This window comes from Rousettus aegyptiacus, unplaced genomic scaffold, assembly GCF_014176215.1.
Source record: "Rousettus aegyptiacus isolate mRouAeg1 unplaced genomic scaffold, mRouAeg1.p scaffold_m13_p_17, whole genome shotgun sequence".
Taxonomy (NCBI): domain Eukaryota; kingdom Metazoa; phylum Chordata; class Mammalia; order Chiroptera; family Pteropodidae; genus Rousettus; species Rousettus aegyptiacus.
The window spans coordinates 22,119,068-22,131,945 of record NW_023416292.1 but is presented as its reverse complement, the minus strand read 5'-3'; the positions used below and the strand labels follow the sequence as shown (position 1 = coordinate 22,131,945).

At 60.8% G+C, this 12,878-nt stretch overlaps 1 protein-coding gene across 1 annotated transcript; it reads left to right on the top strand.

Annotated features, from left to right (window-relative positions):
- The first annotated feature begins 983 nt into the window (after positions 1-983).
- Positions 984-11,687, top strand: MGST3 (microsomal glutathione S-transferase 3). Its single transcript, XM_016148577.2, has 6 exons — positions 984-1,128; positions 7,514-7,637; positions 8,452-8,525; positions 8,966-9,023; positions 10,720-10,792; positions 11,442-11,687. Exons 2-6 carry the CDS (start codon positions 7,521-7,523, stop codon positions 11,576-11,578), a joined length of 459 nt encoding a protein of 152 aa, XP_016004063.1. The 5' UTR covers positions 984-1,128; positions 7,514-7,520; the 3' UTR covers positions 11,579-11,687.
- Positions 11,688-12,878: the final 1,191 nt, after the last annotated feature.

Here is a 12,878-nt window from a genome sequence, read left to right as displayed (position 1 = left end):
GTACCAACACACTGGGGGTTTGGCGTCAAGATATGAATGGGGGCGGGGGACAGTCAGTCTACAGCAGCCAGAGGGGGAAACTCTCCCTCCTGAAGGCAGAAAAGCTTCCCTACTCTCCTTCCAGCGTTCAATCAAAACAAGCACTTTACCACCAACCCGCCAGAACCCCCAAAATATGAGAATGGCTGGAAGCCGCTGAAGCAGCAACAGCAAAGGTTTTACCGGCCCTCACAGCACTTTTGCACGTTTGGATGCGACATCGAGCCTTCTGAGGCCCGGCGTCCGGCGCGTTTCCGCACCTACACCTGACAGCGCGGGGCTCCCACGCTCCCGCAGGGGGGCCGCGCCGCCGGGAGGCCGAGGAGGCCCGGAGGCCGCCACCCTTCGCAGGGCGTGGGGTGTCCAGAGGGGGAGCCGAGGTCGAGGGGCTCAGAAGCAAGGCTTGCTCCTTTGGCCACACTCAGGCTGCCACCGAAAGCGCGCCCGCAGCTGGACATGAGGCGCGGCGGGGGCTCTGCGGCCCCGGGGCTCTGCGGACCCCGGGGCGGCGCCGCGCGGCAGGGCGCGGCAGGGCGCGGCTCGGGCTCTCGGCCGCAGTGACTCAGGGCGCCACTTCCTAGCGAGGGAAACGCGCACGCCCGGCAGCCCCGAGTCCCCGCCGCGGGCGAGCACAGCCCTGGGCGGCCGCCGCGCCCGACCGCGCCTCCGGCTTCCGCGCCTGCGCAGTGCAGACCCGCGCCGCGCCCCGCCGCGGAGCGCCTGGTCGCCGGCTACGGTGGCTCCGCTGGGCACAAATTACTAACGTGCGACCGTTCTGCAAACCCAACCCGGGAAGCACGAACTAGCGGGGACAGTTTAGGATGGCGGCCACAAAGGCACTTGAGGGGCTCGATTCATGAACTTGGGACCCCGAGGGGGTAAATCGGTGGGAAACCGTGGAGAACATGAAAATTCGGTCTCGGCCTCACAACCCGGAGCCTGGCACCCGCAGCCCGACCTTGGAGGCGTGGCCTCGCCGCCCGGGGGCGGGGCCTGGCTGTGGGGCGGGGCCCGCCCGAGGCCTTGGGCGTCGCACCCACACTTCGTTACGCAGCAGCAGACTGCACCAGCCCGGCGGAGGTGACCCAGGTGAGTGCCTGCACGTGCGGGCAGCGACGCGCGCCGGCCCTCTGCCCTCGGGGGCCCTTCGGCTCCGGCCCCGGGCACCGCCCATATCTGCCGCCCGAGCCGAACCCGGACTCGCTCCCGCCACCCCTTCTTGTCCGTGGACTGCTTTCTCCCTCTCCCTCCCCTTCGCCCTCCACCTGCCCTGCATCGCGCCCAGGGCGGCGGCGTGGGTGTGCAGCGTCCAGGCCGGCCCGGCCGCGCCGCACAGCTCAGGCGGATTCCCAAGGTCAGCCGTCCCCCAGCCCCGTCCTTCACCCGCCGCCTCCCCGCGGCCGTGTCTCCGCAGCCCGCTCGGCCTCGCCGGCGGCAGCCGCGGTGCGCAGGACGGGCGGGCGGGCAGTGCGGGGCCTGCGGCGACACCGCTCTGAAGGCGGCCTGGGGCGCCGCGCGCGCTGCGGAGGTGGAAGTGTCGCCAGGGCCCCTCCGACGGCCCCTGGGGAACCGTGTTGTTTTCCTCCCGCCTCATGGAAATGTTCGCCAGTCCGCAGTGGAACCTTTAAGTGGGTCGTTTCCACCCTCTGCCTTGGAGCTGGAGACCCCGCAGGGAGCGAGGCGGACTCTTCATTTACGGCCGGTCCTGCCCCCCTTCCCTCCCCCCCCCCCGCCTCTATCTGGTGTCGCTGCCGGGAGCCCGCGGGCCACAGCGGAGCGGCGGCTGCAGGGTGTGGAAGGGGCCGGAGGCTCGTTGGCGAGTCATTCCCGAGTTCTGGCTTCTGCTAACACTTTTTCCTTGGGAGTCACGAGGTTACCAGCTAACTTAGGGGACAAGTGAGTGTGGAAAGGAGGTGAAGGCAATTCCAGCGGCGGCCAGGGCTTCGATCCCTGAGCAGCAGAAAGGGCGCCCTGGAGGGAGCACGCCCATGGCTCTGGGATGTGAGGCCCTTGCAGGTGCTGTGGCCCCGCCCCACTGCGCAGATGTGCGATGCCTCTGTGCGTGGGGGCTGGAGCCCGTCGGAGGCGTGGAGACTCCGCCTGCAGTGTGGGGAGGCGCCCAAGGTTACTTATTGGTCAGTTACAGGCTGTGCTTTAGTTCATTGAATTCAGTTCAGGGACTTTAATTCAATGAATTTGGTTCACTGGTATCTGCATAGGAGGATCAAGAATGTTTATCCTCACAGGCGATAAATGTAGCTGAGTTAAATAAAACTAACATCTGAAATCCAAACAAATACTCTTAGCGGTAGGGAGGATGTTCTGTTAAGCCTCCCTCCTGAGACAGTGCTACGGAAATAGAAAACTTTGTCAAGCACCTTTACTTTTTTTTCTTCCTGAAGCCATGTTACTATATACGGAACAGACGCACTGGAGGAGACACGGTGGCCAGCCACGGAGCCGCTCGCTGGGACCCACCGAGAAGGGCAGGCTCCCTCTCATTTAGACACCCTCCTGCTGTCCTAGATTTGTGGGGAGATGCAGTCTTGAAAGGGAACCTTCTAATTGAGGATGGCAAAGAGAATGAGCATACATAAAAGAAAGGCTTCTCCCCATTATCCAGAGAAATGCCGAAAAGCCCTTGGAACAATCTGGAATGAAATAGATGACAAATCAATCTGTCAAGAAGCCTACTGCACAGCTAGCTGCATTTAAATATATCATTCCCTGTATTTATATTTAAATATCCTGAATCTTTATTCAGAACACCATTGCCAACCACAAGTGACCGTGAACCATTTTTCCTTTTTAAAGCGATGTCCGTTTCAAAGATATACTGCCATGGTTTTGCAACTGAATTCATTAATACTCCTTGAGTATACTGCCCTCCTGAAAAAGAAAAAAAAAAATTTTTTTTTTTAAAGAATTTAGCAGTTATCAGGTAGGTCATCGCTGTGTAAAACAGAATTCCTGAGATTCCATCGCTGTCTCTTCCAGTGTCTAGCTCTCTCTCTGTCACCGTAGGGAGAAAAGCAATGGGGGACAGGACATTTGTATGACTTCCAGATACATTTGCAAGTACTCTGAAGGATTCAGCATTTGAGGCCATAGGTCCCCCTGCTTCCCTCCTGAGTTCTTTCTAGAATTTGACCTGTTCATTAACTGGAACTTGGGTTCTATCTTGGTGCCTTAGTATGTCCTCTTTGAAAGAAGTGATACCTGATTTCTCCATCCTGAGAAGTGGGAATGACTGGTGCAGACAGACGGGGCGAGTCGGAGCCCTGTCTGGGCAGGAGCTGGCAGCCTGGCGGGTCCTTCATTCACAGTGGCTGGTCCCCTGGTGGGGACGCTGCAGTCCTCCCACACTTCCTGTGACAGAAAATCCGACCCATGTCAGTGTGACTCTAACTCTTCTGGAAGTCAGACCCTAGTTTCCCTGTGACCCTCGGTTCCTGTGTCATGCCAGTAAAGGGACAGTTTACGTGGAAATCACGCTGTAAAAACCAAGTGCCAATTTCTGTGTTGCTTTGCTCCTTGCAAACCTGTTACCCGAGAGATCGGAGGACATTTCTTTCCTTCCTGCAGCTTCTCCTCTTTTGTCATATTGCAGTGCTGACACTCATTTTACAAAGTTCCTTTCTGGATCTTTCCCAGGTTTTCTTTTTCCTCCAATTAGAGAGATCTCAGGTTTTAATCAGTCACAGACTTGGAATTAATGATTAGCCTCCTATGCTTGCTAACATTATGCTCAGGAGAGGGTCTGAGGAGGCGGAAAGTTTCAAAAGAGGCAGGTGTGATCAAAGGTGGCTTGGGCCTCACTGAGAGGCGGGGACAAAGAGCAGGGGCCCTGGAGCCGGCCGCCTGGCTGCCTGTGACTCTGGGCCCTCCCGTGATAGCCGTGTGATCTTGGGCAGACGGCTTAAGCTCTGAGGCTGTTTCCCCCTCTACAGAACAGAAGCAATAACGTGCCATGGGAATGCCGTGAGGCGCTTATTAGTGCTGCGGAACCGTGACTGACGCACGGTAAATGACATTCGTGCAAATAAGCATCGTTGCCAGTACTTGGTTTCTCTCGGTGTGGATCATGCTGCGGCCCTGGACATCACAGGGAGTGCGGTATTTAGTAGGGGCACGTCAGGGAAGGACTCGTTCCGAGGCCGGTGGGGACCTTGGCCGAGCATTCCGATTAGGTAAAGTGCCCTGCCGTGACTTCATCCAATCAGAGCCATTTCATGAATCGCTGAGAATTTTATTTTCTTCCGCGAGCCGTGGCTTCTCTCAGCCTCTCCCTGCCTGTGCGGTCCCTGCCCTCCGACCACGGGGGGTTCCCTGCGGCCTGTTCCTGGGGTCACATCTGGGACACTGGGCTCCAGGTGGTCCAGCGGGGCCCCGGGCGTCGAGGTGAGCTGTGGCTCACTCACTGGGAAGCTCAACGTGAGCGGACTGCGGCGGCCGACTCCACGACGGGCAGGTCTTCCCCCGTCGCACGCAGCCAGCGTCCGCTGTGCAGGCGGCCTCCCCGCGGCGCTAGGGCGGATTCCCGGACCGCCAGGTGCTGGCAGACGCCCGCCGTCCGGCCTGCCCTGCCGTCCGCCTGGCGCGAGTAAATGCCGGAGCGAAATGAGGAACGGTCTGCGCGCTGGACTCGCTGCTCCTTTGCCGCCCTTGGAGAAGTAGCTACGGAAGATCAACACGGTCGTGGGGAGTTATTTTTCCTCCCCTGAGTCGTTATTTCTTCTCCTAAATGTCCACTCTTACATCTAGCTGCCGTTTGACGTGCTGACACTCAGATTTCGGCAGCTCTTCAATGCGGGAGTGACCGGAAGGCCAGACCCACAGAAATCCTGTAGATTTGGGTTTCTCCGCTGAGTTTTATTCGGGCTCAGGAGGGTCGGATGCCCTGCCTGGGGACAAGTTTGTGTCCCTCTGTAGACACCCGTGGAGGTGACACTAGGCCGGGCCGCCCGGGGGTGCTTTAAGCCGGTGGAGCAGACCCCGCCGCCACCTCACAGTTTTCTGAATCCCCCCCAGAGCCGGGGACGTGGGGGTCCGCTCGGGACGATCAGACCAGCCCTTCCAGCCGCCATACTCGGTTAGTCTCATGAACACGTTGACTTTTTTTTTTTTTTGCTGTGTAAAATAAGGGACTATTAGCGCAGGCGGCCAGGTCAGGTTTCCCACGAAACACTGGGGAATGGCCCCGCGTCCGCCTGGGAGCGCTTTGTCATTGTCCCCTGCATTCCTGGCGGCAGGAAAGAAGACAGCGTTGAGAGAGCGCAGCGCAGCTCAAGGTCGGCAGTGCGTCCACCCGTCCGTCTGCGGGCGGAGAGAGCCGGAGGGGGAATCCTCTCCCTCAGCAGCACCCGACCGGTTTTACTTTTGTGAATTATAAGTTGTGGTCACTCCATGGCCCAGAAGTGCCCCAAACCGTAAGGCCTGCCTTTGCGTCATTCGGTGCTGACCGTGCTCTGAGGGGCTGTCCGCTGGCAGCCAAGGGAGACCCCAGTGCAGAGCGCAGCCGAGCTTCACCCCTGAGCCTTCGCTGGAATTGGGGGCGAGGCCAGGCCACGTGCACGCCGGGAGCAGGCGCGCTCCCGGGAGGGTCGCACTGCCGTGAGCCCCGTTCTCGGCCCTGAGTGAAGAAACAGGTCCTCCGGCGACTCGCCCTGCGCGCGTGACGCCAGGGGCCGAGCTGGAGCGCGCTCTGCGGGACCAGCGGGTCGCGTCAGCCCGTCCCGGTCCGGGGGTGCGGCAGGGGCGGGCTCTCCAGGAGCCCCAGGAATGCCGAGATGAGACCCGGCTGGCAGTCTGACTGGAGCAAAGCCGACCAGCCGAACTCCTAACGGAGAGCAGATCACCGACCTGCAGGAAAGTCAACATCTCCTTGTTCAGGAAATGTCGCGCGTGTGGACGGACATGCGTGTACACTTAGTGCTATTTACAGCATCTGTCGGGTGTTCCTACCGGGCGCTCTCCAGTGTGTCCCATTTAATTCCCGCTCCGTCTCGAGAGTTCGGCTCCAGAGGGACTTTGGGACCGTGCTGTGGGCCCGCAGCTTGCAGAGGGCAAAGGCAGGGCAGGGGTGTGCAGCCCGCACGTGTGCTCGTGACCGAGGGGGGTTGGGTGAGTGCCACTTATCAGCCCCTCGAGCCCGCGCCCCGGCCGCTATCTGCTGGCGCTGCCCTGGGTGTGGCCGTGGCTGCCTGGGGTGCGGCCGCGGTGAGCCCAGTGCCCCTGTCCCCGCGCGCACCTGCACCGGACCGTGGAGGCCGGTCTGCGGCACGGAGGTGGCCCCCTCTCTGCCCTGGATTACTCAGGAAGCAAGAATTCAGCAGATGGTAAAGTTTTTTGGAACCCGGAGGGAACTGAGCTAGCAGATCCTTTCCTTAAAGGACAGACAGGCCTCACGCGGTTTTCAGCCCCCGTTGGGTCTGTGTCGTCAGCAGCTGTGGTGACAGCTCCCTCTGTGTCTGAGCCTTCTTCCTCCAGGCACCCACACCTCCCGTGGCAGGGAGGGGGCAGAGAGGGCCGGCCGGGCCTCGCTCCTGTGCAGGTGCGTCCACACCTCCTGCAGGAGGAGCCTTGGGAAGGGCGGGCGGTCTCCTGACCTGCCCCGCAGTGGCCTCTATAGGCCGCCCGCTGTCACCTCAGCGGCGTGCGAGGGGCATGGCGTTTCTGGGTCGCCCTCCCAGGCTGCATTTCTGCCGCGCCGGGGCTCGGTTCCGGCCACACTTCTGAGCACGTGCGCAAGAGGCACTTCTCTGCCCCCCGCCACCTGCTTCTCCTACCCCGAGGCCTCGCAGATCAGAGGAACAGATGTCAAGGGCTAAGCCACCGACTCCGCACGTCGTGCCCGGGCTGGCGGGGGTTTGGGAAGAAACCCGCTCTGGTCTTCGCTCTGCCCTCATCCAGCTCCCACCTCCGTAGCTAGGAAATGAAGCTCAGGCACCGGGGAGAGGAGTGAAAGTGACTGTAAAGAGCTGCGCAGACGCAGGTGTCCCCACGCGGCCGGGAGCCCGGCGTCCGGGCCGCAGGTCGGGCCTGGAAGTGGACGCTCGCCTTGCAGAGTTTGACCTAGGCCAAACATGCTTACCTCTACTGTCCTTAAACAGGCAGCTTCTGACAAAGTTGAAGCTTTACTTTAAATGGCTTGTTCGTGCGGGTCATGGAGACAGCCTGTCCCAGTGTGTCCCCCGCCCCAGGGAATGGGGGTGGGGGTGCCCCTCGCCAGCAGCTCTGGTGCAGATAAGTCTCATAAATGCGCTGTTGATCCGGAGACCCCGGCACGGGAGGACCCAGGCCATGGCCGTGCACCCTGTGCGTCGCGCCCCTGAGTAACGCGACACCCCGGGCTGCGATCCGCGGCGGCCCCACCACCTCCTGGGAACGTCGGTGTGCTCAGGGCTTCGGGCTGCGGGGCGCGCTGCCCCCGCCGCGCGGGGCCCTCCACCCCTCACCGGCCCCTTCCCCCCAGAGCCAGCATGGGCGTCTTCTCCAAGGAGTATGGCTTCGTGGTGCTGACGGGGGCCGCCAGCTTCATCATGGTCGGCCATCTGGCCATCAACGTGTCCAAGGCCCGCAAGAAGTACAAGGTGGAGGTGAGTGGGGACCTGGCGCTGCCATCGGCCTGTGGGTCGTGGGGCGGAGGCGAGGAGCCGCGGGCGGTGGAGCCGCAGGTCCGGGCCTGTGAGAAGCGCGGCCCCTTCCTGGCGGGAGGACGGCCGGGAGCACGAGGAGCGGGGGGCGGGCTCCACCTGTGGAAAGACCAAGCGGCGGGCACAGGAGCGGCCTGGCTGGGGCCCCTGGAGCTGTTCGCTGGGAGGAGCGGTTTCCAGAGGGTTGGATGGCAGCAGCGTTTCCGAGTGTCAAACACGGTGTCTCCCGTGACTTCCCCGCCTCCCGGGTAGCGGAGGCTGGTCCGGGCTGGGACAGCGGCGTGGGAGGCCTGGCCGCTGAAAAGATCACGGACGTCGTCCTGTGGGTCACCGAGGTTGTCCCCTGGGCCATTCCGGCTGCTTCTGCTTGGCAGCTTACACCCGGACGAGCGCGAGCTTCCTTTAAAAGTGTTCGCGTGTAGGTTTTTTGAAGGCCAGTGTCTGTGTCCCGTTTGAGGAAGTGTTACGAGGATGTGGCATTTGATGGCTGCTGGGGCGGCTCGTTCAGGCAGTGTCCCTGCATCCGAAACCCGCCTGCGAGGCGCGGCCTCAGAGAGAAGCGCGGAGTCCGGCCCGAGCCGCGTCCGCCCCTTGGGCCATGACGGCAGGCGGGCATCCTCGTTACTGGGCATGACTGAATCTGCCTCTGAGCACCCAGGCCCTTGTCACTGCCGTGGGTACGATGGAAGACGCTTTGGGATAGGTTGTTCCTCAGCTTGATTTTCACGGTGACGCTGCAGGTGCTCTGTTTCCACAGTACCCCACCATGTACAGCGCAGACCCCGAGAACGGACACCTGTTCAACTGCATTCAGCGAGCCCACCAGAACACGTGAGTGGGGCCTGCGCCCCCCCTGCGGGGGTGGCCTGCGTCCCCGGACCCCTGTGGGGCTGGCCTGCGCCCCCCCGACCCTTGTGGGGGTGGCCTGCGTCCCCGGATTCCTGCGGGGCTGGCCTGGGACCCCTGGGCCCCTGCGGGTGGGGAGGGTACGGAGGGGCGCCCAGCTCCGTAAGGACGTCTGCTCCGAGTCACGCGCTCCTCCTGGTCTGCTTGTCAGGCTGGCGGTCCTTGAGTCACCTGAGTCACCTGAGTCACCATGTTCTCGGTCACCCCCACCCCAGAGGGCGGGGCTTAGTGGCTTCGTCCCAGCTCAGTGCGTTTTTACTCTCAAGTGTCTACCTGGGCGAGGAGAAGGGTAAAGGGCACAAAGTCTCACCTGGACATACTTAGATGGGGCGCTTTTTAGAAAAGTTTCTTTCTCTCTATTCCAGGTTGGAAATGTATCCTGCCTTCCTGTTTTTTCTAGCTGTTGGGGGTGTTTACCACCCGGTGAGTTTTTCCAGAGTTTTCATCTTGGATACTATTTATTTCATCCAGCCACAATGTATTTAAAATAATTTCATTCAGTTACTTCTAACAGAGTTCTTTAGGTAGAGTTTGCCCCATTTTTTTACAGATAAGGGGAAACATCTTGGAGATGATGTGACTTTCTCAAGGTCGGATAGCTGTAGAGTAGAAGAATCAGAATTTGAACCCAGCTGTGATTCTAGAAGGTTCATGTCCATAAGCGTTTCCCTTTGCATATTCATTCATTCATGCAGCAAACACTTACCGACCACCTGAGGTCACCGCAGTGAAGCAGCCGGGCAGAGACCCGGATTCCAGGAGGTGACTTCCAGTCCCCGGAGTGCGTTCCCAAGCCCGTTTGCAGGAGACGTGAGCCACAGAGAGAAACAAGGCCGGGGAGGCGGAAGGCAGTGCGGGACGGGGAGACAGTTTGAGTGGGGTGGCTAGGGAGGAGCGCCTCACCGCCTCACCGAGGTGACAATTAGGCGAGACTTAAAGGAGGTGAGGGAGCAGAGCCCTCCAGGCCCCGAGGCAGGAGCCAGGAGCCGGTTGGGGCAGTGGGAGGAATGCAGCCGTCCTCAGTGCTGAGCAGGACGTGCGGGCGGGACAGACGGGGCCACCAACCTAGAGACAGGTTTACTGAGCCAGGTTACTTGCCAGCTGGGTCCCGCCGGGGGCTGGTGTCCCCTCGCCGGGCTGAGCAGAGCGTGGGCACCCGCTTCCGGTCCCGAGCCTGCCCACCCCTGGGCCGCGCCTGCACGTCTCGCGCTCTGCTGTGCGCTGCCTGAACGGCACAGCCGCCGTCCGTGACCTTGAAGTCTGGTATTTTCTCAAGGGAAACAAACCTGATCTCTTAGAGAAGATATTCTCTTTCTCTCTCTCTCTCTCTCCTCTCTCTCTCTCTCTCTCTCTCGCTCTCGCTCTCGCTCTCGCTCTCGCTCTCGCTCTCTCTCGCTCTCTCTCTCTCTCTCTCGCCTCCAAGAGCCCCGTCCTGGCAGGCGACAAGACGGGCCGCCTCTCTAGATCAGGCGGCACCCGGCGTCCACCCCACTCCACGTCCCGGGTCCCAGGCCTTGCACTTAGCCCTTGACGGTCCTCTCAGGATGACTGAGGACGAGCAGCCGCGTTGCTCCTGGGTGCCAGTGACGAGGCGTCCTTCTAGTAAACAGTGACCGGCAGACGTAGTGACGGGGGGGGCTGCAGTTTTTACTTCTCTTGTTTTGTGCCCTGACTGCAACTTAACGTTACCCAGAGCCACCTCAACAAACGAGAGTCCTGAGGTAGGACCCTCAGCCCCACCGAGGCCACGCGCTACTCAGCTAAAGGCGCTTGGGGACAGTGGCGCTCACACGCTCACAGCCCCCTCTCTCTTCCTTACCCTCCTGACCCCTTTGCACCAAAGGAGGACAGCGGCCAAATGGAAGGCATTTTCATCTTGCATAAATTTTTATGTCTCTAATCAAGGGTGTTGGGGATGTCCCCTCCAGGGCTGTGGGCTCTGGGGTTCTCAGCATGGCTCACTGTCCCCGCTTTTCCTAGTGGAGCCCCACACCTCTGCGCTGCCCCCCACCCCCGGAGGGGACCTCCCTCGTGGGGACCTTCCCCGTGAGGGGAAGCCGGTGTCTCTGGATGTTAATGAAGGTCTGTCGCAGACACTAACGACGCCCTTTTATTTCAGAGAGTAGCTTCCGGTTTGGGCCTGGCCTGGATTGTCGGACGGGTTCTCTACGCCTACGGCTATTACACGGGAGGTAAGTGCTCGCAACAGGCGTTTGCCCAGGGGACGAAGTTAAAATCCTACCGGCTCGTCTTCTGTGCGGGGGCTTTAAGAAAAAGGGCCGTAACCCGATGTCTAGGTGACAGGTGTGTCCCCTTCTTTTTACTGACCTCTGTCTAAGTAACAAACCTTATTTTCGTCGGACATCCTCCGCGTTTCCAGTGCTGTTCTGAGAGCTTTGCGGATGCTGTTTCGCCTCAGGTGCTCCAGCCACATCCCAGTGAGGTGGATAGTAGTGCCCCCTTTTACAGATGGGGAGGCAGGCTCTGTACAGGTCAAGGAGCCACTCCGTGGGAACAGGATTCCAAGGCCGGAAGCCTGCGTCTGCAGCCCCCGCCCCCGACAGTGTGCCCGAGGGAGAGGGGGGACAGGACCGTTTTCGCGGTCGGTCCTTACTTTTTCGAGGAGGAGGGAAACCCTGCGAGGGTCCGGGGATGAAGCAGCTCCTGTTGTCGTCCCATGCCTGTAAAGTCCACGCAGTCCTCACGTGGCGCTGTGCTCTGCGTCAAGTCGGCTGACCCCCCGGGTCGGTGCACAGCCCGAACGCCGTGGCAGAGCGGCGTGTGGACGCGGAGCCTCGGGTTTGGAGCTGCCTGGTGACCGTTGCCCCCCTTCTTTTTCAGACCCGAGCAAGCGGAGCCGGGGCGCGCTGGGCTCCGTCGCCATGGTCGGCCTACTGGGCACCACCGTGGTCTCGGCCTTCCAGCACCTCGGCTGGCTTAGACCGGGCCTGGGCGGTGGGCACAAATCCTGCCATTAAAGAATGATGCGGTGTCTGAAAGCTCTGATTCGTCCCGGGCGACTTTTATTTCCAGTTACAGTTTTTCTAAATATAATAAAAATTTATCTGGCATCAGCCTCATACGTAACCCCGACTCTGTCGCTCATTTCCGGTTGAGTCTTCATCCAGAGTAAGGGGCCTGTGGCTACACGACGGGGGAGCGGCCACGGGGGAGCACCCCTCGCCACCCTGCCAGCAGGTGCCTGCCGAGCATGTGCAGGTAGGAGAACACCTATGTGTTCACAATCACGGCTTCTGTCGCAGCTGCAAAAAACGGGGTTCACAGAAGGAAGGTCTTCTGGCTAGGATGGAGGATGGCTGACACATGGGACGACAACGAGCATTTAAAGTCTCCCCTGACGATGCTTCTGTTGCTTAAAAACGGGACACGAGGAGATGAACGAACAGAGGGTGCAGAGATCCCCCCGGAACGAGGGGAAGACGGAGGACCAGCAGCAGAACGCGGGAGGCGCACGGTTTTAGCCACACGTGGCTATTTACATTTAAGCTGATAAAATGTAATGAAACAAACAAAAAGCCAGGTCCTCAGGTGCTCCGGCCACATCCCAGTGCTCAGCGGCCTGCGAGGAAGACCAGAGGCAGGATGAGACCCCAGGCCCGAGGCTCAAAGCCATGCCTGCTCTCTGCGCCCTCGGTCGCTTGCGGATGAGGCATTTGGACGCTCTGGCCCTGGCCACAGGACCACGTGGAGCCCTCGGGGAGTTCGATGAGGTCGGGGGCTAGATCGGCACACTGCAGGGTTAGACTGTGAGAAACTCACGCGCGCAGAGCACAGTGAGGACGATGAGGGCGGTTTCCGTACAGCCGTCGCTTGCACGGTGGTGAGTGGCAGTGAGGTGTGGTCCTGACTCTAACGAGTCATATAATGAAGAATTTGCAGTAAGCCGGGGTGTTCGTTTTTTGTTTTTGTTTTAGCTAGGAAATGCACCGGCAGACAGGGGAGCACCTGAGGAGGGCGGCTCCTGCCTGGGGCTCAGAGTGTGGGAGGTGGCGAGGCAGGCAGGGGACGCGGGCCGGACGCACTGGGCTCTCACCTCTGCAGTCTTCGCGGGGCGCCGCGACCCATCGCTGTCATTTCGTCAGAGCGGGCTCGCGCGCAGTTTCGTCAGGGCGCGTGAAGGAAGTGGGGAACCGGCAGCTCCGCCGTGCAGTTCCCCGGGGCACCCCACCCCGTCCGCGGCTCGCGCTGCGTGTGGCCCCGCCTGGCCGCTGGTCTGTTCCACTCCCGGGTACCTGCGCCGTGCATGCGCCGCCCTGG